Source organism: Leptosomus discolor, chromosome 5 (genome assembly GCF_034619465.1).
Source record: "Leptosomus discolor isolate bLepDis1 chromosome 5, bLepDis1.hap2, whole genome shotgun sequence".
NCBI lineage: Eukaryota > Metazoa > Chordata > Aves > Leptosomiformes > Leptosomidae > Leptosomus > Leptosomus discolor.
Genome location: NC_141395.1, coordinates 63,007,393 through 63,031,344, shown reverse-complemented (window position 1 = coordinate 63,031,344; position 23,952 = coordinate 63,007,393). Strand labels below are relative to the sequence as shown.

Genomic DNA, 23,952 nt, shown 5'->3' with positions numbered 1-23,952 from the left:
GTGCCCATGCAGCATTAACCGATGCAAGCGACCTGATCTTTAACCCAATGCAATCTTCTGGAAACCTGTACCTTCTCGTTTCTGCGCTCCCAGAAGACTATCAGTCTTCCTGGCATTTAACAGAGGTCCAGAAGGCTTTGTTTAACCCGGTCGAGAGTCATGCAGTCTTGGTGCGCACACTGAGGTGCAACTGTGACCACCAAACCACGAATTCTTCAAAACTTGAAATTTGTGCATAGTCAGAGGAGGGCAATATTATCCATCAGATGAACAGTGGGGTTTGTCTGGCTCCACCCAAGCAACACTTCTGGCCCTGTAAACCTCCTTGGCTTCCCGTTTTCCCTTTGAGCAAAGCAAGGGTACTATTTCCCTGTGCAACCCAGAGCAGAAGAGGTCTAGTGAAGCCTGACGGTGCCATGCATTGTTCTGCACCTTTTGGGAAGAAGGGAGTCAGTAGTAAGCCACAAGGGAGGAATAACTGGCCAGCATGTGGGGAGCATTTGCAACACTCAAGAGGGTGATACACGCTGCTGCTTACAGAGGCGACTTGGAGACCTTTCACCTCCCTGCACTGCCTGGGTTCTGAATTACTTGTGTTCGCAACCAAGATTCAAGAGGGTTCATTAAGTGTTGTATCAAGGAAGAGAAATCTAACAGACAATTTGATGTGACACAGTCCCCAAGAGTTCGCATCTTGCTTTTGTTTTCTCAGTAACATCCTCTTCCATGCTGTCCTGCCTTCTTGGGTTCCTGCATGGTAAGGAGTCCTCCGCCAAGGGGAAAGGAGCAGCAGAGACAACGTGTGATGAACTGACCCCAACCCCCATTCCCTGTCCCCCTGCGCCCCTGAGGGGGAGGAGGTAGAGACAATCAGGAGTGAAGTTGAGCCAGGGAGGGAGGGATGCAGGGAAGGTGTAGGCGCAGGAAATAAACTTTGGATTTCTTTCTCATTATCCTACTCTGATCTGATTGGTAACAAATTAATTTTTTTCCCCACAAGCCGAGTCCGTTTTGCCCATGACAGTAACTGGTGAGTGCGCCCTCCCTGTCCTTGTCTCCACCCACAAGCCTTTCGTTATATTCCCTTTTCCCCACCCCACCGTGGAGGAGGAGCGGGTGAGCGGCTGCACAGGGCTTTGCTGGCGGCTGGGCCCAAACCTCGGCAGCAGGCTTGCCTTGTGACACTGCCGCAGTACGTGCTGCACAAAGGTCACTTCCAACAGCTTTCTAATTACATGGACACTAGGGCCAAAATTAATATTGGAGGGTGCTTAATGTAAATTTTACACAAGCATGGAATTTCATCAATCCTAGATACCGCCTCTTGGGACCGGAACACATTACAGAAAATGCCTTATTCCTCCTTCAAAATATGTCTGTTCAAGGCCAAGAGAGCAATATTTTATACCCAATGTCACCAACTTTATTGCAATTTTGGGTTTCTCTTGCAGGCGCTATTGTTTAAGCGACCTTCCCTTTGAGTGGTGGAGAAATGGAGCATAATTTAGAGCAAAAGTGATCTTCAGTTGTAGGAGAGATATTCACCTGCAACTACATGGGTTTCTTCTGCAGCAGGAGGCAACGAAGGCCTTTGTTCCCTGATCTACAGAGGATATGCCAGTTGTTGCTACAAACACACCTCATGCCAGAGGGCTGACATGCAAGATGGTGACATCACCGAATGGTTTTTAAAATGGCTGATGGCTCAAAACACACATGTACTTTCACGTGTTCAGGGTCTTTGTTTCTAACTTTTTAGTAGCTAGCTCCTGTTTTCTTATTTTTAACAAACAGTATTTTCATCTATTTTACGTTGTCTCAGAAATAGCAATAGTAAGCATTAGGTTTTTTTAGAAGATGCGACGTAGCTAGCAACAGGATTTACCTTTAGTAGGCAATAAATACCAGGTTTCCCTGCCCTGTGTCGGCAATAGTGAAAGAATTGTGACTTGTACCTCCTCACTTCATCGGTGCAGTTAAAAGGACAGACATAAGTCATTACTAAAGCTTACTCACAGACTTTCTCCTTTTCTTCCATCCACCACCAGAGGTGTGTACTAGGCGCAGATTTGCCTGCCATACGGCTCTTCAGTCTGCCCAGGCTGTACTCATCCATTCTGCTCCAGCCAGAACACTTGTGCAGAAAATACGCACAAAAGTGTATTTGTTGCCTTCTGAAATATCTTTTAAAATTTAACATTTCTCAAGCACTTTTCTTATCGGAACATTGCTGTCGAATCCGTTGATGTGTGCAAGACTTTAAGTAACATGACAAGCATACTAAACATTTTCAAAAACTTTTCTCCATGACTAAGGCCATTAGAAGTAATTCTTCCCATCTTGATTTCTCAATTACTTACCTTTTAAGAAAAACTTGTGTCAGAACCTAAGTTAAAAATTCTATTTTTCTAGGCAGGCACGATCTAGCCCCCCACCCCTTACTGTTCTGTTCCCTGTATGCACAGAATTTGCTGTATTCTCTCACCTGTCACAAGATAAGAAATCCAGACAACCCATGAAGTCAGGGATAACAGGATCCGCACAGAAGGCGGCAGCATTCACTGCAGCTTCGAGCTGCACGAAAGAACCATGTGGACTCCCCTCCTCCCATACACCCTTCCTTCCAGTAGACATTAAACTTTTCTTCTTCATTAAAGCACTGTTCTCTTCTACTGAGAATATTTGCCGTGCACACTTTGCCAGAGGAATTCCAGTGTAAATACACACAGGAAGTGTACAAAAAAAAAAAAAAAAAAAGGAATTTGAGAAGTGCTGTTAACTGAGAATTTTCACACTACCTTTATTAACAGGAGGACACAATCTTTTTCCCCACTTAGACTACCTATGCAGCAAGTGTAAGGTGTGAGGATTTTTTTTTCCTAACTGTAGGAAGTAAAAGAATTTCTGCTAGGAATACAAATTTACCAATACAAATAAGTGCTTCAGTCGCTCCCCTACGTTCACACTGCCAGCTTTCGCAAGAAGGGAGCAGCGTGCAGCGCTGTGGGGGTGACGGCACTGCTGTAGCCATCGCAGCGTCACACGTAAGCGGGCAAGGGAGCCGCGAGTGACAACGTGACACGAAACCCACTCTCGTGTTCAGCTGTCACTCGTGCTCTACCACAGCACACTCCTCTTCCAGGAGTACGTGTAGCGTTGCAGGTCACCCGTAACAAGTTATTTTCTTCTGCACCAGTCAGTATGATCTCCCATGGAAAACTCTGAAGTATTTATAAAGACTTTATAAAAGGCAAAAGCAGACATTCTTTATCAGGCAGGAAGCAAAGGGTTCTTTAAAACTGTTTAATTACATGTTTCAGGTAAGCACGGACAATACAGTAGATTTCCCACCACTGAATATTTACATTCTCTTCCCTAGGCTTGAGCTGTTCATTAAGAGTGTCCTTCAATCAACATCCTTGATCAAACACTTTTGGTGCAAAGAAGGGTGCTGGAATAGAACTATTGCAGGAAACACCATTCCATCAAGGCATGATTTTCTGTGGGGTTTTTCTCCTTTAAGAACCACCTACTAGTAGTTCAAGATATTTCGGGAGAATCCTGGCTTCCAAGATGACCTGAAGAATGCACTGAAACCAAGCAGTGTGTTGAAGTCCTAGAAATACTTAAATCAATACCAATATGTATGCTGGAGAGCTGAAATTCTCTTTGTCACTGGCACTGCCACTGATGCCGGGTTTCTGTTAGGACAGTTTTACTCCAATTTTGTTTTGTTCCTTTTTCATTAGCCTTTGGGCCTCTTTCTCCATTTTCTTTCGCTGTTGCTCTGCTGCTCTTTTTTCCCTTTCTGCTATCTTCTGTTGTCTGCAATTCAAGGAAACATTAATTGCTAAGTAACAGGAATCCAATGTTTAGCATGGTCATGCCTTAAGTTCCTGTCAATAAATAGGTTATCATAATTAATAAAAATGGAGCTTCAGTCCATTGTAGTTAGGCTCAGAATAGTTATTCTTTTGTTGTGTTGAAGTGCTTTTTTCAGACTGATCTAGTCTCAGGCAGTAGTATTTGTTCAATTACTTTACAATCTAAAAGTCACTCAGTTCTCAAAGATTCAGGGTGAGTGAATCAGTGAGAGCGTAGGACAGTTCTAAGGCCTAGAACTATTGGGAGGGAAATCTATCTCATGCTTTGAGTAGCAAGATTACCCGTCTTCTCAAATTCCAACCAAAACAGGTTGACTTGTCTAGAACACTGACTTGTGTCCCCATTTTTCCTCAGCAGAGGCATCAGTAGTTATCCTTTTTGTAATGCAAGCACTACAAACATTTTGCTCATGATCACAGGAGACAACTTCTAACAATGCCTTTCCAACGTTCGGGATCTGTGTTGTACTCTATTATTCTGTACAAATATAAACAATAGCCTTTAAGGAAATAAAAAAATAATTAAGAAGTCTTCACTTGTGTGTCCTTTAGCATTATTTCTTATCACTTACCCCCAGACATCGCTACCTGCCAGGTCAAAGAATCTGTCTACAGGAATAGGCTTCAAATATGAACAAATACATAGCTGACTAGAGCAAAGGAAAAAACCAACAGAGATCCACTCATTTTATTCCCCCACTTCAGCTAGACACATCCCTGAGCGGCGCAGGGGCAACAGCTGGAGCCATACTCCACGTGGCACATTGCACCTCTCTCCTGTATTGCGTAAGTCGTAACAGAATGGCGTGAGGAGATCACTCCTGCTTTGGATTCAGTTCATTAGATATGAAAATTTGCTAAGTTGCTTGCAAGAGGAATTTCAAAATAAAAATGAAGCTTCATTAACTTGAAAAGGTGAAATTTAACACAGTTTCATAAGAATAAAGAATTGCTTATGAAAAGAAAATAAAGAATTCTAATTGACAAGGCAGTAAGGAGTTAATTTCAATTTATCTAGACTAACTGTGTACACCCACTTAAGTGTGTAAAATATACAGAACTAAATGCTATCATCACCTGAAGCAGCCTTCTCTCGTAGATTCCAGCTATAGACAAACTGGGCACACAGAAATATTTAAGGTACAAACACTACTTATTATCTTTGTATTGGACAGGAGAAGGACTGCACTTATTAAATACCTTCACGGCTTCCCTTGATTGATTATTAATGGCAAGAAGTTTTCCTACACTCTATTAAACTGCTCTGCTGTCTGTCAGGGAAGAATGAAATCAGTCATTCACGTCAGGATCCACCTCCCAAGTCAATGGAAGCCCAAACTTTTTTTTCTTTTTTTTTTTTTTTTTTGAGATCATGACCCACTATTCTACATTCTACCAGAAAGCCAGATTATCGGCAGCGCTGTCAGTCTAGCACATGCAGATAATAATATTTGCCACTTCACAGTAGCAGATTTTCTCATATTCCCCACACCTTTGAACCGACGCAGAAGGGAAGCAGCTCTATGTGCACCAGCAAGCATGTAGAGACAGTAGAGCTCCAAAAAGCCACATGAAGTGTTAAACAGTGCTGCTATTCATTTGCAGTTCTGAAGTGAGGGAAGTCATAGCACACCATGTTTCTTCCCTGCCCTAAAACTGCACAACACAGACCTCCTCTGCGCAGAGAGGTGTTTCCATGCCCTCTACTGGCTGAGTGATTTTACCGGACTTCAGTTATGCCTAAATGAGAAGAGACCTTCACATCACCTCGAGCAGAAGAACTCAAGTCACCATAAAATACAAACAAGTAGCTTACCACAAAGTGATCACCTTTCCACTGCTCTTTCACCTGGTCATTATTCAAAACATTGATCTCTATTCCAAACTCCCTGCATGGCTTCAACGTAAAGTTATTACCTTTCATGCTCAGAAAGGTTTCATTTTGCAGTAAAATAAGAGCCTATGAAGAACTGCAGCCATATGACTCACTTTTTCTAGGTTCCAAAGCAAGGAGTTCAGCAGAGTTTGGATGGAATACCGTAAGTTCTTTAAACCAGGAAAGTATTCACTCCTGATGCCAAATGTGCTTTGCATTCCTAACAGAAGTTATGCCCACAAAACCCTAAACTTCTCTCATTGGTTAGCAGAACACAAATTATAATCAGAACACTGTTAGCAGACATTCTTATTCCAGTATGCTTCTATTTACTGTACACCTTCTGAGTAACTGCAATAAGAAAGATTTCATACCATTTGCTCTTTTACTTCAACACAACTAAAAACGTGCCAGCGTTTAGCTTAATGGCTCCCACTGGGAAAAATACTTCAGCGGTATCAGAAAGCCTAAAGATGCAGATGGTTTCTTCTGCAAATTGTGGAAACCTAAGTTCCAACTAACTTCAGTTAACTGAAAATCCAGTTTATCATCCACTACACTGATTCATCACCGACAGGAAAATCTCAGTGCATCCCAGCCCAGAACCTGCAGGGGAGTGGGGAAAAAACCCAGACTACAGAACTTCTTGGCACTAGTAGCCTACTCCTCAGCACTGTCTGTCAGCATGCTTTGCTTCCAGGAAGCATTTGGGTTACTATACATGCTTAATTCAACTGTTACACATACACGTTGAGTCACCAGAAAGGCCACAGAATACAGCCTTCTCTGCTGTTTCGCAGGCCACAGCCCATTTTTGAATGACTGATCAGCACTCCATTACTACACAAAAATTATTCCAGTTTAAGATACTTCTGAGTACTTACTGAGCACCAAGAGGTACCCAGACACAGCAGCTAAGGGAGATCCTTAGTGTTTCTGCACACTCATTTCATTCTCAATAAGCACTGCTGGAGTACAGTCAGCATTAACGCTCTGGAGGGTTAGGGGGACTTGGTCCCCCATTTAGCAGTCTGAAATCTTCAGATCATTTTGTAGACCAAGATGCAGTCTTGCAGCATTAAGAAGGGACTCAGCTCACTTCCTTACTACACCCTGTTGAGAACAGAACCAGGTCTGTCAAGTACTAAAGTTTTATGTTAAATGTCAGATGTTAATTACACCACAAATGTCTACTGCAAGAGGAACTGTAAACCCAGAAGGTATTTCCTATCAATCTTGCTAAAAATCAGACAGTACTTTCCTCAATCACAGAAAAACATTTTAAGTTGACATGCCATGAATAAAACAGCTGGGATACAGCTTACACAATGATCAGTTGTACTGAGGTGGCCGTTCACAGCTGGCCAAGCTTTATGCAACACAGTTACAGTTCTGATCATGTTCATCCTATTTACTTGAAATATCTGGACGCGTACACATGCCTTCTAAAACAAATCAAGTTTGATACTTTTTAGTGGGGCCAGGAAGGAATTCTATAAAAATTAATCACTTCAGCTGAAGCCTTTCAATAGTAAAGATGCCAGGCCGAAATCTTCAGAACAGCCTCAACCAAGTAAGATGACACTTCGAAAAACAGAGTTCGTGGGAAAACCCCACTGCTATTGCCACCTCTTATTAAGTGTTCTAGAGCATGAACCCGACAACTGGCAAACAGAATAACTTTGACCATCCTGGAAATATCCAGTACAAGAGTTTCACACACCAGAAATAAACTGGTGTATGCACACACCAGATTATTTTTAGCAGCTAATTTGTATAAGACAAGTCTCTGCTTTGGTAAGTTTGAGTATTTCTTTTCATGCTCCTAAAAACATCTGTAATGGAATGTGACAAGGGTTAAGTAAAGTACAGTGTGGCCTCTGCAGTTAGCAAAAGTAATTGTTTCATTTCTCAGTTCAAAAAAAGCAGTATTTTCCACTGCCCTTCATTTTCTTTGTCTGGTGCACCATAGATTAAGTCTCAGCGGATTGCACTTTAGAGATTAAAGATCTTACTGAGCCTATTGATATTCTTTACAGGAAAAGCTACTATCCTTGGAACAAGAACAGCCCAAAGGCACATCATTCGTATCACACAGCTTGTATGTCTGTGATACATCAGTGAAAGACAAGACCTGAAACAGTCTCAGTACTGAAGTAAAAAAAAAAAACAAACCCAAGATATTGACCAGAATGTACACACAGAGCTATCTGATGAAGTTTACAGAAGTATCTGCATTACAGCCCTATTCACACATGTTAAGCTGCTGCAGAGCAAGACTGACAGAATTAGAATTGGCTGAATTTATTATCTATCATTAATGCATCAAAAGTGTGCTGGTGACTTCCCACTTCTCTTATTCTACTGGTTGAAAAAAGTAAATTTTCCCAAATAGGACAATAAATAATTGACCAGAATCCTTTTTTTTTTTTTGCAAAAATAGCTTTTTTTCCTTTAAAGATTCATAGTTCTAGAATGATTTTTGAATATAACATGTCCTTACTTCATATTATCACTATTGTCCCATGGAAGCCATGTATTTGTGATTCTGTGAGAAGAATGAGAGCAGTTTAGGAAGCTGGAGCCATCTGAGGCAGGTTATCCGACGATGTAGCAAGCAATTAAAGTTTGATAAAAGCTTGAAATGAAACCGCTTAACACGAGTCACTGACAATTCAAATCATTGCATGTGATTAACTTAAACTCGGTTTGCATCTCTCTACCCTTCATGCTCCCTTGGCACGTTCTCAAGATGAAAAAAATAAGAGAACACAAATGGAACAGATGAAGTATTCACACTAACTTTGTGAAAGACACTGATTTTACATTCGAACCGTATCAGCCAGTTTAGTTAAGTCAGCTAGAAAAGCATAGCTCCTATGGGGATTCCAAGAACATACCAATCACTTCACCTTCTACCCTATTTTCACTTTACAGCACACGGTTATGATCCTTTTTACAAGGACGTCCAGTGGCGTTTTACTTCATCAACTTGAAACATCCTACTTGAATTGCTGGGGCTGGGGTTAATATGTTGTTCCAATGTTCTAGTGATTCTCAGATTACCCCTACTATCTCATTTACTAAACTGGTTGAACCCAAAATGTATTCTGCCAAGTACCAGTTACATAGAGATTAGATGCATAAAAATAATTTGTCTTAAGAATCGTTTAACAATTCTTAGCACTTTCCAGAAAGGTGTTTCAACAAACCAACCTGTATTTGATTCTCTTACATGTAAAAGGTTTACATGGTGTTACATTATTTTCAGTTACCTAAGAACTTCTTCTGCCTGCCAGGCAGCATCTTCCTCTTCTTCCCAGGCATTAGTATTTTCTTGCCAAGTATCCAAGTCTCCCAGTTCAGGCTGAAACAAAAGAAGAGAAGCTCTAAGCACACGGAAAAATTAGATAAAAGCCTTTTATTTTTAACCTTGATGCTTCGGACTACCAGAAACGTTTGAGATACGACAGCACTTCTCAGCTTACTGTCTATGCGTTTTCCCCTGCTGTAATACTGACTTTTTCCAGTTAATTCTTGGAGGGGTTTTTTTGATTCTGTTGGTGGGTATCAAAGGAAGGAAGGAAGTATTGGAGTGCATTTTTATGAAGGAGAAAGTAAGTTGAGCAGATGAAGTAAGTAGAGAGCGTAAAAGATTTCTGGAAGTTGCATTGACAAACCAATACGTACATCCACACGTTTGTGTGTCCAGTATCACCTGAGTGCTGCTCACTAAAGCCCTTTCCTGAGTTATTTTCATTATGATCTCTCTAAGGAAGTGGTATGGCCATTCTGTACTGCTTTCTGCCTAGACCCTTTGGTGCACTATGTTGATCAAAGCAGAAACACTGTTAAAGAAGGCAAAGGGGAAGGGAAGGAGAGAATCTCCCTCTAAACAGCCAGGCTGTTAGGTAACTACACTATTTTTTCGAAGGCTAAAGAGCAAAAATGAGGAGACTGTTAGAATACAATTCCTACAGAAAGGAAGGAAGGAGCAGAAAGTTAAAAATGGGTCCAAGATAACAAAGCAAAGGTAACCTAGAGGCTTTAAATATAATAATTAAAAACAAACAAAAATAACCAAACAAAAGCCTTCTACTCTTTCATTAGGAACTCACTGTGAAGAATCCCACCCCACCAAAGTATAGCCCGTTGCTTTAGAAGATTTGCAAGTATACAAGTGTTTGGAAGCTTCTTACCTTGTGATCACTGTCCTGCTAAGTTTCTCAGTAGAATAAATTAGTTAAAATTAGATTAACTACTTCATTGGTTTAAACCAACTATTCAATTTTAAAACAATTTACATTATTCCATAACTACTCCTTTTACTCCCACAATGCAGACCTCTAGGCAGACTATTCCTTCTCCTACAGAACAGTCATTTAACTGTGAAATACAAAATCAATACTCAGAGCATACTTACAGACTGGTGAATAAATGGAATATCTTGTGTAGCTGCTAATCTGCTAGAGAATCCTGTGTTTCCCTCTGGAATCCCAAAATTTAAAGGCTCTCGTTTTTTAATAACTATCTGAAAGTATTCAAAAAAAAAGGAAGAAAAGTGGTAAGTCAAAGCACTGCCCAGATTCCTTGATGACCATATAACTCTGTGAGGGTACAGCTACTCAACACCACACCGCGTCTCCATCCTGCCCAGGTTCCGGAAGCTGTTACAGCCAGATGAAGCGTAAAGTGAGAGAAGCTAAACGCAAAGGACACAAGAACTCTCTCTTCCACCCACTAGCTTTTTCTTAAGTCACATGGAAACCTATGACTGTATCAAGACAGAGAAAGGGCACAAAGAATTACAGATCAAATAGCCACATCTCCCAGTACTCATACAAACATAACGACCTATTCCTTGGAGAAATCCTGCTTCCATAACAGGTCACTGTAAGGTGCTACTCTTGAGGATAGCACTGTCTGCACATCTGTACTGCTTTGGAACACGAGCTCTCTTAGCTACTTCAACAGCCTATCTGTGCAGACAATTTAAGTTTCAACAGTTGCAATGTAGTCCACTGTCACAGCAACTGGTAAAGCTCTGTACTGATTTGGCTGAAAAACATGCCCTAATGCTTTTCCTTATTAGCACATTTAACATGGCTGCTAAGATCATGTATTCCTTACTTGTCTTGACCTCAAGATACGAACGTACTCACCTATTTCATTTAGCCTACTTTAAGCCTCTGCTGCTTCCAAAAGAGGCGGGTTCACAGCTCCACTGACTGTACAAATGCTAGTACCAATGCAAGAAAGGAAACAGGACTAGAACACCAGTTTTAGCAATGACAGACTATGTTATTTGACTGAAGATCCATTTCCAGATATGAGCCGTAACACGAGTATGTTCCTCTCAGATCTTCAGGTTTACATTGAGCCCAGATTGGTGGAAATACAAACACAAACTTGTATTTAAGGGTGGTAACAAGGCCAAGTTAGCAGTGCCTGCTGTCATCCCTAGAGATACATTTAAACCAAACCCAGGATACAGTATTCAAACAGCGTGGACTCTTCTCCAGTTTTGTTCTCAACCTGAAGCTCATTCCATTAGGTAAAAAATGCCATTAGATACAAAGGAGAATCTACCTCTTCCCAGTCCTCCTCTGCCTTCCAGATTTTGGGAGATCAAAATCCTTAGAAGAATTTTGTCTGCAGAATACTGCAGATCCTGAATGGACAGAAAACTGACCCCAGTATCATCTCCAGTTCATAGGACCACAGGTTGGAAAGGGCCTCAGGAAGTCTGTAACCCAACCTCCTCCTCAAAGCACTGTCAGCTCTGAGGCTTATACTCAGGGCTTATCCACTTGGGACTTGAAAATGTCCAGAGATGGAGCCTGCACAGCCTTTCCTGTAAGCTGTTCCAGTACTTGACTGCCTTTGTTGTGAAAAAGGTTCTCCAATTGACTCAAAGCCCTGGAAGGACCCAGCTGGAAGATTTCCACATAGAAACAGAACTTGCAAGTACCAGAAGTTTAATCAGCATTTATTTACCGTGTTGCTCTTGTGGATATGCCCTTCTGTCTTGTCTCCGTAATAAAAAGGGATATTTGAAAAGCAAGCTATTTTGGAATATCAGCCCCCTAATTCCAGCCTCCCCAACAGAGCTTGGTGGAACAAGTAATCACTGTTTTCTCAAACAGCAGTGCTGCTACCTCAGACTTCAGTAGAGCAGGACAGGAAATGTCTCTGTTCAAATAACAGAAGTGTATGAGCACTTAGAGTAGCAGTTCCATTTTCAGAATTGAAATGACTTGAGGGTCTCACATTATACTTCCCAGAGCCTTCAGACTACGAAATTATTCATAAGTTTCCAATAGCATGAAGACTAAAGATGTAAACATGAACTAGCATCACATTTGTCAAGATCTCAGAGTCAGGATTTTTAATTGGACATGTGAGATTACACATCAGCACCTATTCTCATTTCAACAGGACAGCTTAATTTTACCAGCAGCACCCTCTATAAGTTGCCAATTTACTTACAGCCTATTTTAAAGCAAGGAAAACCCCCCATAAGTATAGCTGAAAGTGCAATACTTACTTTTTGAGTTTTTCTTATAGTTGGTGTCATATCTTTGAAATAATCAGGTTCCATTTGTTCCAAAGGATTTTGCTGAGCAGCCACATTACCATTGCCACCTTCAATCTTCACACTGGTAGGTGCATCTTCATCCCACGAAGACCAGTCTTCTACTTCAGGCTGAATAGAAGGACATGGTACAAGTTAATACTACCTGCAAGTAAAAGTTTGTCTTTTTATATCTTGCTAAGATATATACTTAATATTAGAAAGACATAATATTATTATACATGCTACATAACTCTGTTCAGTGATTGCCTATCAAGTCACCTACCACTTAAGCACTTACCTGTTTAGGAACAGATGAATAATCCACTGTGGTTGGCAAAGTTATTTGGTCTCCACTTAACTTTCGCCCTCTTCCAGACCTGAAAGAAAAATGTAGGATTCCTCCAAGCTCTGAAAACATGAGCACTAAGTTTAAAAAAAACAAAAAGGAAGTCTGAGAACAGCACTACTGAAAAGAGTCATGGCTAAAACATTAAGTGCTTAAACTACCTTGGTATTAACTACTGCCTGTAAAAGTCTGCTAAACAAAGGAATTTCATCATGAATTTAAAGTGGTGTTCACAAGAATTTCAAAGTGCTATCGACTTTTCAAACTGCAGTGGAAATAGAGGAGAAGCAACTCTAAGAACTACAAAAATAGACAAATTAACTCAGTTATCTGCATACAGTCAGCTACAATTTTTAGATTGTCAGTGCTTATGAAGCAAACACTATCGACCTACACTTGTTCAAAGATAACCATTTTACTGTAAACTGAGAAATCTACTTGTCTTGGATGTTAAACTATGCCTAACAAATCAGTTTGAGCTGCTTGATTTGAAAGCCCCTCTAAAGCACTTTTTCCTTCCAAGTCTAAACAGAGGTAGTAAAAGATTATGCAAATCAGCAGCTTCTGTTCAATACATGCTTCTACTTACTTAGAGAATACTGTTTCAATGAAAGCATTTCAGCAACTGTATCAAATAATTTTAACTAAAACCAAACACTAATGCATTGCAAATAAACGCTCTATTTACTTAACGACACCATTCAAAGATCATAATAATTAAAATATTATTAGCTGATATTCACTATATTTTAAAACCTGAAAACACAAAAGAATGAAATTCAGGCTCACACTCATGTTGTCCCCAAGGAGTGTAAGCTCCTACAGCAAGACAGTCACATAATTGACCCTAGGCAGCTTGGAAAAGTTAGGTTTCATTTACTACTACTGATGAAAACAAGACTCAGAAACTACAATTTGGAGTCCGTATCCATTAGTTTCATTATTATGGAACATTCTATCATCAACTCAGAACAGCTGAATTGCTTGTAATACCACCTCTGCTGCACGCTGGCGAGTGATTAGATATATTTTTCCTACTTTAAGCACAATAGATTCTTCCTTAGGAAAGAGCAGGTGCTATCATCAAATTGCCAAGCTTTATATAATTAACTCTAGCCGCTTTAGAAACTGTTCCCTTAAGCTGAAAAGCAACACAGTTTAGCAGTAAAGGAAGGTGAAAACACTGTTCCTTCAAACACATTAGGGACTCCTGGTTCTAGCTGACTAGGTTAGTTGATGTCTCTAAAGCAAACCCAAGCTTGGGAACATACTCCTTCAGACCTGTACACCGTACATATCTTTAATAATATTCTAAGCTATCACTTCTGCAATTATACATATTTCCATATTTATATGACCTAGAAGATTCCAGCTTATAACAAACATTCATCTAGCCAAAATGATTACACTGCCATGGGTGAAAGTGGGAGGAAACAGCTTCTGCCATACAACATGGGAAAGAATATGCTACACAGAACAGCACCGAGGATGGCTACGCATCTCCACTTCTCTTTCTGCAAAGGCAACCGGATACTTATAGGAACAGTTGCTTCACAACCGTCATTATGCAGATATTACTACTGCTCTGAATGCCAAATGCCTCAATAACTCTTGGTTTTGTTTCTCCTTACTAATTAGCAGCATCCAGACTTCTCAGCTGGAGAAGATAACTAGAGATTTTAAAGAGAATGAAGTTTCATCTCTTTTTATACTTACACTTTTTATTTCCTGGAAACAGTGGATTCAGGCAGGCTGTTTATCAAAAGAAGTTTTAACTAAAAAGATGACTGGTACTATATGTAGGCTTTACACCGACTAGAAAGATGCACGATCTCTACAGGCACTTGTTTAAATGAAAAACTGATGTAAACTACTTAGTCTAAGTAAGTAATGGCTCTTACCCATTGAATTAAAATGCACATTTAATTAAATCAAATTTGCTGGTTATCAGGGATACTCATATGCAGGGATGCATTGCAGGAAAACAAAGCTTACCAAGCTATGCTTTGCAGCTGATGTTAAGCAGGAGAAACATCTGTACCTAATGCACTGAACTATTTAATCCACTGACTTGCTTATGTGAAAGATTTGAAATTTTCATTCTTTCAACTTATTGTTACTCACAGAAGAAAAGTTCTCCTACTTTTTATGCCCAAGGAGTTCCTCAGCAGTTCAAGAATTTAGTTCATTCAAAAGTTGAAAATACTGTCATTACACCCACTAAGCAGATAATTGTTATCTTAACACTTGGAGAGACGAAGTGTCCACATAATACAGAAACTATGATCAACTCAGTGCTCTGACTTCTTTTAGAACTTGAACAGCAAGTTCTCTTAATTTAATTTGGAATTCAAATCACAGAACTAAGGTTGACATCTATATAGTTGTGTGCAGCATTAAAATGTCTCACTAGATCTGTAGTGAATTTACAAACCAGTTGAGAGCTTCCTCTTATTCTTGCAGGAAGTAAAGGTGAACAGGAAATAAACAGTTATTTTGTGTCTTCTGCATATACTTTAACCTCACCGGCAAAGTAGCAGTCATCACACACAAAAGGAGAATACATTTCTCTAGATTGATATTTGTTTATGTAAAACAACATTCTGCAAGAGCGGCAAGAAGCAACAGTAGCTCACGTGACAGCACAGTGCCAAGATGATCTGCCTCAGGTACTCTGCTACTGTACTATTCAACTCTACTATTTTACAGCTGGAACTCTTGAGGGTTTTTTGAATGCTTCTAGGTACCACACTGCTGCGCTCACGAGTCTACAACTCAAAAGAACACTAGGTATGACTTACAAGTGTAAGCAAAAAATAAGTCATGTTCATTAAAAAAAAAAAAAAAAGCAGTTCCCTTGAACTTTAATCACTGTCCTCCAAACTTTTGAAAGAATCATCAATAGGCAGAAGAATCTAAAGTCTCAGGCAACTGTTTCTTCACAAAGTAGAGTGAGAATCACATTTATAATGAAAGCCTACTGGCTGGTGACTGGGTGGATGCTGCTGTTAACTGAGTCTCTTGAAAAACAAAGTATCATTTGACAAGTACTTCTAGAGAATGTGGAGAACAATTTTTCTTGAGGTTTGACACGGGATAGTTTTGAAAGGCAATTTAAAAACCTTGTCATAGCTACTTAGAAAGCACTCCTCATTAGAAAGATCATACCACAAAATACACTCACAGCTGCACCACAGACTTTTAAACTCTGAAGGAATATGCAGGTTAAAGAATGAATTTGACTTAGTTTTGATCTGTCTTGATTGTTTTGCAATTAGTAAAATCAGAACTGGGAAAAGTGGTGGGTGGGGATGTTGGGAGAAGTGAAGAAGTCCAAGAACCTATAATTAAAACAGAAAAGGTAACCAAATTAAATAAGATATGTTTACCTGCATATTAACTTTTTAATGAAAGAAAGCACTGCTGCCAGGCAAGTACAGATTTTAAAGAGTCGAAACTGTGTTATGGCCATGGTGAGAAACCCTTCCTGCAAAAGAAAAAAAGTTAGATGTAGAGGATTATACATCTTTACATAGTTCTTAAAGGCAATTTCCTTAGTAGCTGATAAGCAAGAGGCATTCTGTAAAACTATATTAATCCAAGAAAAGAGAGGAGGCACCTGGAGCAAAGACACTACCTGCCTACTATCCAGGACATTTCACTGATGTAAATAATACAAGTTCCTAATGTAAATGGCCTTTAAAGAAACAGCACGTAATCATTGGTAAAGTCACAGTTAAAGATACTTTTAAAGGAGAAGTGCAGGCAATCAGTGGCAGTGACTGTAGGCTGGTCTGGTTTAGACACTAACAATGGCGCTGAACCCCAACAATACAAGGGGAACAGAACAATCGTCAGTAAGAAGTTCACACTTGTTTGAGCAAGTCTTGCATATACAGACTATAAATGTAGTCATTAAGTCAAAACCCAAAATTGGCTGTTTCAATTTAGTTTCCATTTTGATGAGAACAAACATTGTTTATTTTAGAACCAGTGTCACTGAAAAATCATCAGCAAAGAAAGACTCTGTTCATCCTGTGTGCACTACAGCACCAGTTAACCCCTAGATCTATCACTACTGATATGCCAGACTGGATCATGCTAGCTAACCCAGCCAAGAAAAAAAATCATCTTTGGCTGAATCCACTTATGTTGGCAACTATTTTTCAGTGTCAGTTTGATAACCTAGAGAATTTATATTACATCATTCCAACAGATCCCCTCAAATAGGTACAGACTGAGCCAGAATAATCTGCTGTAATTCAAGGATCCCTTTTCTCTGTTCTACAGGTGAACACTTCAGAGTAAAGAATACGAGGTTAGGCTTCTCAAATACCTTTTCATTACATACATCTACACTAGTAACAACATTTTCTGTTGCAAGTTTAACATACCTCCCGGTGAGAAGAGAAGGCAGCCCTGTGACATTTTCCTCAGGCCATGAGTATTCCATGGAAGGACAGCTTGATTTCAAATATGCTATGGCACTTAAATCACTTTTTATATTCCAGGCTTTAAGTTAGGAAGAGTCAGGAAGGTGGATCATTAGGTAGGCTGCTCCAATACTGCCCTGAGGATTTTATTAAAAAGTACATAATGGGATTTGTGAGCTTCATGGAGCTTAGATTTATTTTTTTATTGGTGTTCATTCACTAGATAATGTAGCTAGTATTAAACACTGCAGTAATACAGTACTGAAAATATTGCTTCACATACAGTCCAGATCAGGAATTTCTACTACTGAAAAATCATACAGGGGGCTATTAAACAAACAGGCCCTTTTACTGCAAAATGGAAGGCTTAAGTCAATAAATCACTGCCAAATTACAGACCGCACTACCAAGTTGTAACTCAGGAGAAAGGCCTCATAGGACACATTTCACCCCTCCTTCAACACTAGCATTGTCTTAACCTCATTTCATGTGAGACTTAAAAACATAGAGAACCTTATACAAGAGTGGGTATTAAATGGGATCTTCATCTAGCAGGAATAGGAAACAGTCAAACTTCCCACAAGGAAGCAAAAACAGCAGACACCTTTAGTCCAACATATTTAGCCTTTAGTTTTAAAGACAGGACGACCATTTCATATTGTGCTCAAGCACTTCCTTACCTTCTGGAACAAACAATTTTGACAATATCTAGGTGACAAGAGAATGCTTAATTTTACCAGCAGCACCTTGAGTCAAGAATTTGAAGGATCCAGAAGTAGTGGAAATTAGCGAAAAAACAGTGGATAGTAACTAAATGGACAGTTCTCTATTCTAAAGGTAGTGATTATTGCAAACTAACACTAAATTGGTGAAAGAAAATGTTATTTTTGAAAGAGGCAGCTAGAAGCCATCTACCTGGGATGTGAGATATGAAGAGCAGTTGGCCTGCTAAAATGCGAATAAAGGTAAGTCTTTTCTGAAAGGAAGCTTGTTTAGAAGCTCAATTCACTCTTGTCTGTCAGAACTCGCTCTTCTAGCAGCTTGTGGGGCAGAAGTAGAAAAGTACTCAATGTTAGAAAGAGTAAACCCGTCTCCCTCACTGTTTAGCCTACCTACCTGCTACACTGGACACTCCAGGCAGATCCTAAATTAAAAAAACAAATTATTGACTGAAAAGGTTGGTTTAGGAAGCAACCATTACTCAAAAACCTCTGCAGAGTCAATATTATTTGTGCTCAAGTTCAAAGGACTAGGAAGTTTACTACCTAAGTGCAAAACTTAAACAAAACATTCAAGTGTGTCAGTTACATATACACGTGTGTATATGTGTACATACATATATAACCATAGTTCTTCAACTCATTCCATTTTTTTTAAAGTATATCAAATTGTGTACCATACTGACTTATCAATATAAAGTTAAACAACTAAAAAAAACCCCACAGAATCCACAAGAAGTCTGGCTTGCAAGCTTCTGAAGTCCACTGCTGACAAGAGTCAGCCACCAGAAGTTAACCCAATTTTTCCACGTCATTCCTATACATGAGCGACTATGCTTCCAGTATCACCAGTGTGCCTGTCCGGCAGGGTTCAATAGCTATCGTCATTCCCCGCAACAATCAGATAACTCGTCCCTCTCCACTTTCTAGGTGTCATGCAAAAATGTCAGAGTAATGATAAGACAGACACAGGCAATCACGTAACGTATTTGTGTTAGAGCTGCATTTCACTTCACCTGTGGCAGCACTAGGCCCTTCAAGACAGAAAGTACTGTTTTACCTGCCTCTTCTCTGAGCTTTGACTGTAGCCTTCCCAATCAAGTCAAGCTCTGTACACTACAAATTGTCAGATGCACAAACAAATTTTGGCAACAATATGCTATCAGCTAGCCAGAGTAGTATCAGCAGTCATCCACCTTTAAAAAGTACTTTCATCAGTGTATCTAGTTTTCATAATGCTAATTAAGATACGAAGCAGTACATATGCATTAATTTTAGCAATATGCTAAAAGCTGTTTAAAGTAGAATCTTGAACCAATTATTGGCCCAAGATTAGGACAAGCCAAGCATTCTTGCCAGCGTCTGAAACAGCACTTGAAGCATTTGCATTGTTGCTCTAGAGACAGCAATACCCAAAAAGAAAAGTTAAAGGTAAGCCAAAGGTTTTGAGTTTTGTTTGGCACCTTTTGGGGTTTTTTTGGTGTGTTTGTTTGGGGGGGTGGGGGTGTTAAGTTAATGAATTAATTTTCTCAGAGGTAAATAATTTTATATTCTGAAGCAGTTGTATAAATACAAAGGTACATGGAACCTCAATATTGCCCGAGTTCACTGCAAAGTTAGTTCACTTGATACCATTACACTAAACTTGTGAAACAAAGGTGTTCATTCTTTTCTCATCCACCTTTCTCAAATGATGGAAAGAAGCACAGCCATGTATCTTCCTTATCTCACGAACGGGAAAAAAATACTGAAGAGTGCAATGCTAAATGGCAGGGCCACAACTTGCTTTCTTCCTTTTCTTCTCTTAAGTCTTTCCTTGATAAACAATCCCAAAAGGAACTACAACTATATCAGCAGCTGATCATGATACAGGACAGCACAGGGAGATAACAGAAAGTGGCAGTGTGCTCCACCAAGACTCCTAGAACATTTCTGAACAGGTGAAACACTGGACAAGAATTCAGAAAAATCTGATGGAGATGTCTGTCGGCCTGATACACCCTTGTGCATACCACGCCTCATGCCTCAGCTTCCCATTTGTAAAAGGTGACAGAGCTTTCCTTCTCCCATTATTGAGATTGCTTCTACTGTATTACATTCATCAGACTTACTGTCAACTGAACTTTTAAGTTCCATTACAACAGACATAAATAAGCAAATAAATCAGGACATTAATCCTAATTAATTTAATTCTAGCAGTCAATGCAATGATTTTGCAACAGACACCAAGTTTAGCTGGAGTTTGACCAGTGTAGCTCATACTGCCTTCTACTGTCAAAAAGTCACAGCAGTTGCTCACGTGGAAGAAGAGGACAGAAAGGACTAAAGCACAGCAGCAGCAAGACGTTAAACACACTAGAGCCAAGCCAGAAGAATGAGGCAATTTATCCCGAAATACTTTTATGGATCCATAAAGGAAATACAAGGGAAGGGAAGGAAATTTTATTGAACTGAAACGTTTTTACATTGCTTTCAGCTTGCAGCAGTGGCCTTGTTAGAACTCCTGGCACCTCTGACTTCACTGATACTAGCCAGCAAATCGTCCACAGCATGCAGTGCACCTGAGCTAGCCAACTATGGTGCAATAAGCAAGACTCTCACTGGCCATCGCTGTACAATGAGCACGTTGTCATCTGGAGAAGCACTTCCTCTTTCATACCTAATTGCACACACAAACACTTCTTAAACAATATTTCAAGTGACAGAGTCAATTCTAAATTCAAGTCACTCTGTGGCACTAAAATTGCTTTAGAGACTTATTTTCTCCTCGGAAACTCATCTCCTACTATCAGTGAAAAAGCTGTCAAAACACTCTAGTATAGAGCACCTATCTCGCTCCTCTGTTCCTCTGCCGTGCCTCTACTGATTTGTACTGTGCAGTTTTCTTTAGAAAGTAAGTTCTATTTTTCAAGGCAATGTTAGTTAAATTAGAAAGTGTATGTCCACTGACTAACCACACCCATTCTTCGACAATTCCTCATCTATATACACTACTGCCTTCTGAAAACCAGCATACAGACCATAAAGACTGAAGTCATGCAATCCCATAATGCTACATTACAATTTTGTTCACATTTGCAACAAGTCTTTGATATAATGCACTAATTCATGTAACTCACTTCACAACACTGGAGAAGTTCTCAGACACAGAACCAGAGTTCAAGAGACCCCAGTTCTGTTCCAGTCCTTATCGGTCATCCTGGACTTAAGTTACCTGTAGCTACATGGAAAGCCAGAGACAACAAATTAACACACCCTCATTGTTACTACCATAAAATCATCCTGCAACATCTGCTGCCTCGACAAGCACCAGCTATTTACAATCAAGGTATGTTAAAAGACATCCTCTGCATGATGGCTTAAAGAAATCTCTACAGAGCAGGTCTGTATTTCCAGAGTATTCAGGAGGACTACATAGCAGCAAGCTGCACTATTTTTCATTAGACGTGCAACTGAGGCACTTGCATCGTACATTCATGACCATGAAATACTGCCCCACCATTCTACAGAACAGCCCAGTCTCAAGTGTTTAATTAGAGACAGCACTGAAGCCAGATGGTAGCACTTAAGTTTTCTGTGACCTGTCAGAGATTCTTAAGTCTTTTAAAGTGTTCTAAGCAACTTTCACGTTAACTTTTCTGCAATTTGTCAGTTAGCATAAACAAAGAAAAATTTCAGATTGGGTAACCCCAAGCAGGGCAGTCCCACAAAGTCCCTAGGAACACCAAAAAAAAAACCCTTAAACCCTGACAGCTTTGACTGGACGCGCCCTCCCCTTCCCGCCCCTTTTCCACAGGGTGTCAAACCTCCCCGTCCCCAAACGCTGCCTCTCTCCTCAGCAGCCTGGTCATGTTCTTCCCAGCCCGTGAGATCCCCCCCCCTCCGCCCCAGAAGGGGCCCGCACCAGCCGGGCAGAGACACGGGGCAGCCGCGGGCCTGGGGCCGGCCGGGCAGGCCTGCCGCCGGGCGGGGGCCGGCAGGGCACCGGCAGTCACACCGCCCCGCGGCCGGGGCGTCCCGAGCACAGAGCGGAGCGGGGCGGGGGCGTTACTGAAGGAGAACCGCGGAGGCCTGCCCCGCGGCGGGAAGGCATCGAGGCCGGGCACCCTGCCCCGCCGCGGCGAGGCGGAAGCGGGCGCCCGGCGGCGAAGGAAGCAGCCCTCCCCGCTCACCTGCCCCGAGGCGGGGGACTCTCCGCGGGGCGCGGGGTGCCAGGGGCCGAGCCGGCCGCTCCCGCAGCCTCCGCCCTCGCCGGCCGCCCCTCATTCAAAGCCGGGCGCGCCGCTGCGCCGCCGCCTCCCGCGCCGCCATCTCGGCCTCCTGTCACCCGGGAGACGGACCCGCCCCTTCCGGCCGCGCCTCTTCCCTTCGCGCCGCCAACCGGCGCTGGCGCCTGTGCCCGCCGCTCCCGCCCTGGGCCCTTGGGCCAACGGCTGCCGGGCCCGTGGCCGCGGAGGCGCCGGGCGGGTCGGGCCGTGGGAGACGTGGCCGCTCTGCGGGGAGAGCGCTGGGCGCTGCCTCGTGGCCCGCCCCCGCCAGCAGCCTCCGCTCTCTCCCGCCCTCCCCCGCCCTCCTTCCCCCCGCGGCTCGCCACAGCCGCCGCCTGGCCCCGGGCGAGTTTGAGTCGGGTCTTTGTCCCTTCGGGGAACGGCGATTCAAAAAGCGTTGGTCTTTCGTGTTGTCAGGGCGCTGCATACGTGGTTGTAAAGGTATTCCGGTGTGGCTGGCTGGGTGCCGAGCTGTAAATTTGGAAGCTAAAGTAATCGCTGAGGCAGCTCCCGACAGGGTGCAGGCTCAGCTGGCAGCGGGTCTCGCCAGTGTCTCCGTTTGTTCACTCGGTTGCTTCAGAAAGCGCTTGTGCAGGTTAACAAGCCGGCCTGCGGGTGCAGCGTGCCCCGCCCCTGCTGATGTGCAGAAAAGGGCCGGAGGAAAGTGTTAGGTGACGGGAGGTTTTCCAAAGCTCTGTGTGTGCCTCTAGTTGCACATTTGAGAGACGCGGTAGATGAGGGAAAGGGGGGCTTTGTCCCCTTCTCACTGGGGGGCCTAGTCACCTTCGAAGGCGGCACTGGTACAGAGGCCTTTCAGCCCCAGTTCTGTCTGCTCTCTTCCCTTGAAGGCTTCCTGTTCCGCCAGCAGAGCTAACCTGCTAGCTGCTGTTTTCTGTACCGTTGCTTCAGGCAGTAAGGAGATGGGTGCTAGGAGGATGGCTTTTGTGGGGAGGCACTGGTATCACGCAGGGTTCATTCGTTTCCCTCTTCCCGTGTCCTGACAGACACTGTAAGTGCATTTCCCCAACTCTTCCTCGGGAAGACAAGGAGCAAAGCATGATATAGCTCACAGCAGGGCAGGGGCCTCACTAGCCAGGACCCGAGCGAGGCAGGCTGGGGGCAGCTCGGAGTCCAGGCGGTCAGACAGGCTTCTGGTGATGAGGCAGATCCAAGGACAAGCCCAGGAGTCAGTCTGCTGGTCCAGGATCAATAGAGTCCAGAGCGAATCAATGCACAGCGGTGGCCAAGCTGAAGGGCAGCGCTCCCACAGTGCTGCTAAGGTGGAGGCTGACACCCTTACACCTGCAGAGCCTGCATTCGGTAAGAGAAACTCAATACATGCCATGCTGGTTTCAATTTTAAGCACCATTTCAAAACCATTTGTGCAGCAAAGAGTTACACTTTTCAGTACAGCTTTCTGTCTAAAGCAGAAATGGGAAAATGATCTTCATCTGCATTCACACATAAAAGCAAAGCTGCGAGCATGGCACGCTCGGAGAGGTCAGGTTATGAAGACAGCCAGTGATGTTTCCTTTGAGAACATGCTCATTTTTTGGCATTACGGTTTATATATTTAATAGGGAATATGCCACAGTGAGAATGAAATGTTTTTAAATATGCCTATAAACACCCACACTTAATATAAAAGTTGCCTGAGTGGCTCACCCAACCCTATCCCCCTGAATGCACGACAGACCTGTGCGTGGCTGTTGCAGTAATGAGGAAAAAACCCCTGAAACTGGCAGACTACTAATGAAGAACAGCTTCGTAAAAACGTAATTATGCAACTTCAAAATTAGAAATAGTGTAAACATAATTTCTAAAAGAAATATTTGCAGGAATAAATACT

The 23,952-nt window shown here is 41.9% G+C and overlaps 1 protein-coding gene across 2 annotated transcripts; it reads right to left on the bottom strand.

The window, feature by feature from the left end:
* Positions 1-3,274: 3,274 nt before the first annotated feature.
* On the bottom strand, positions 3,275-22,026 carry EBAG9 (estrogen receptor binding site associated antigen 9). 2 transcript variants are annotated; one of them, XM_086465534.1, is made up of 7 exons: positions 22,008-22,026; positions 16,073-16,170; positions 12,636-12,714; positions 12,308-12,466; positions 10,184-10,291; positions 9,036-9,127; positions 3,275-3,825 (listed from the first exon to the last, which is right to left on the bottom strand). In XM_086465534.1, exons 2-7 carry the CDS (start codon positions 16,153-16,155, stop codon positions 3,705-3,707), a joined length of 642 nt encoding a protein of 213 aa, XP_086321660.1. In that variant the 5' UTR covers positions 16,156-16,170; positions 22,008-22,026; the 3' UTR covers positions 3,275-3,704. The 2 variants fall into 2 exon arrangements, with proteins under 2 accessions (XP_086321660.1, XP_086321661.1); XM_086465535.1 differs by lacking the exon at positions 22,008-22,026 and adding an exon at positions 17,078-17,110.
* Positions 22,027-23,952: the final 1,926 nt, after the last annotated feature.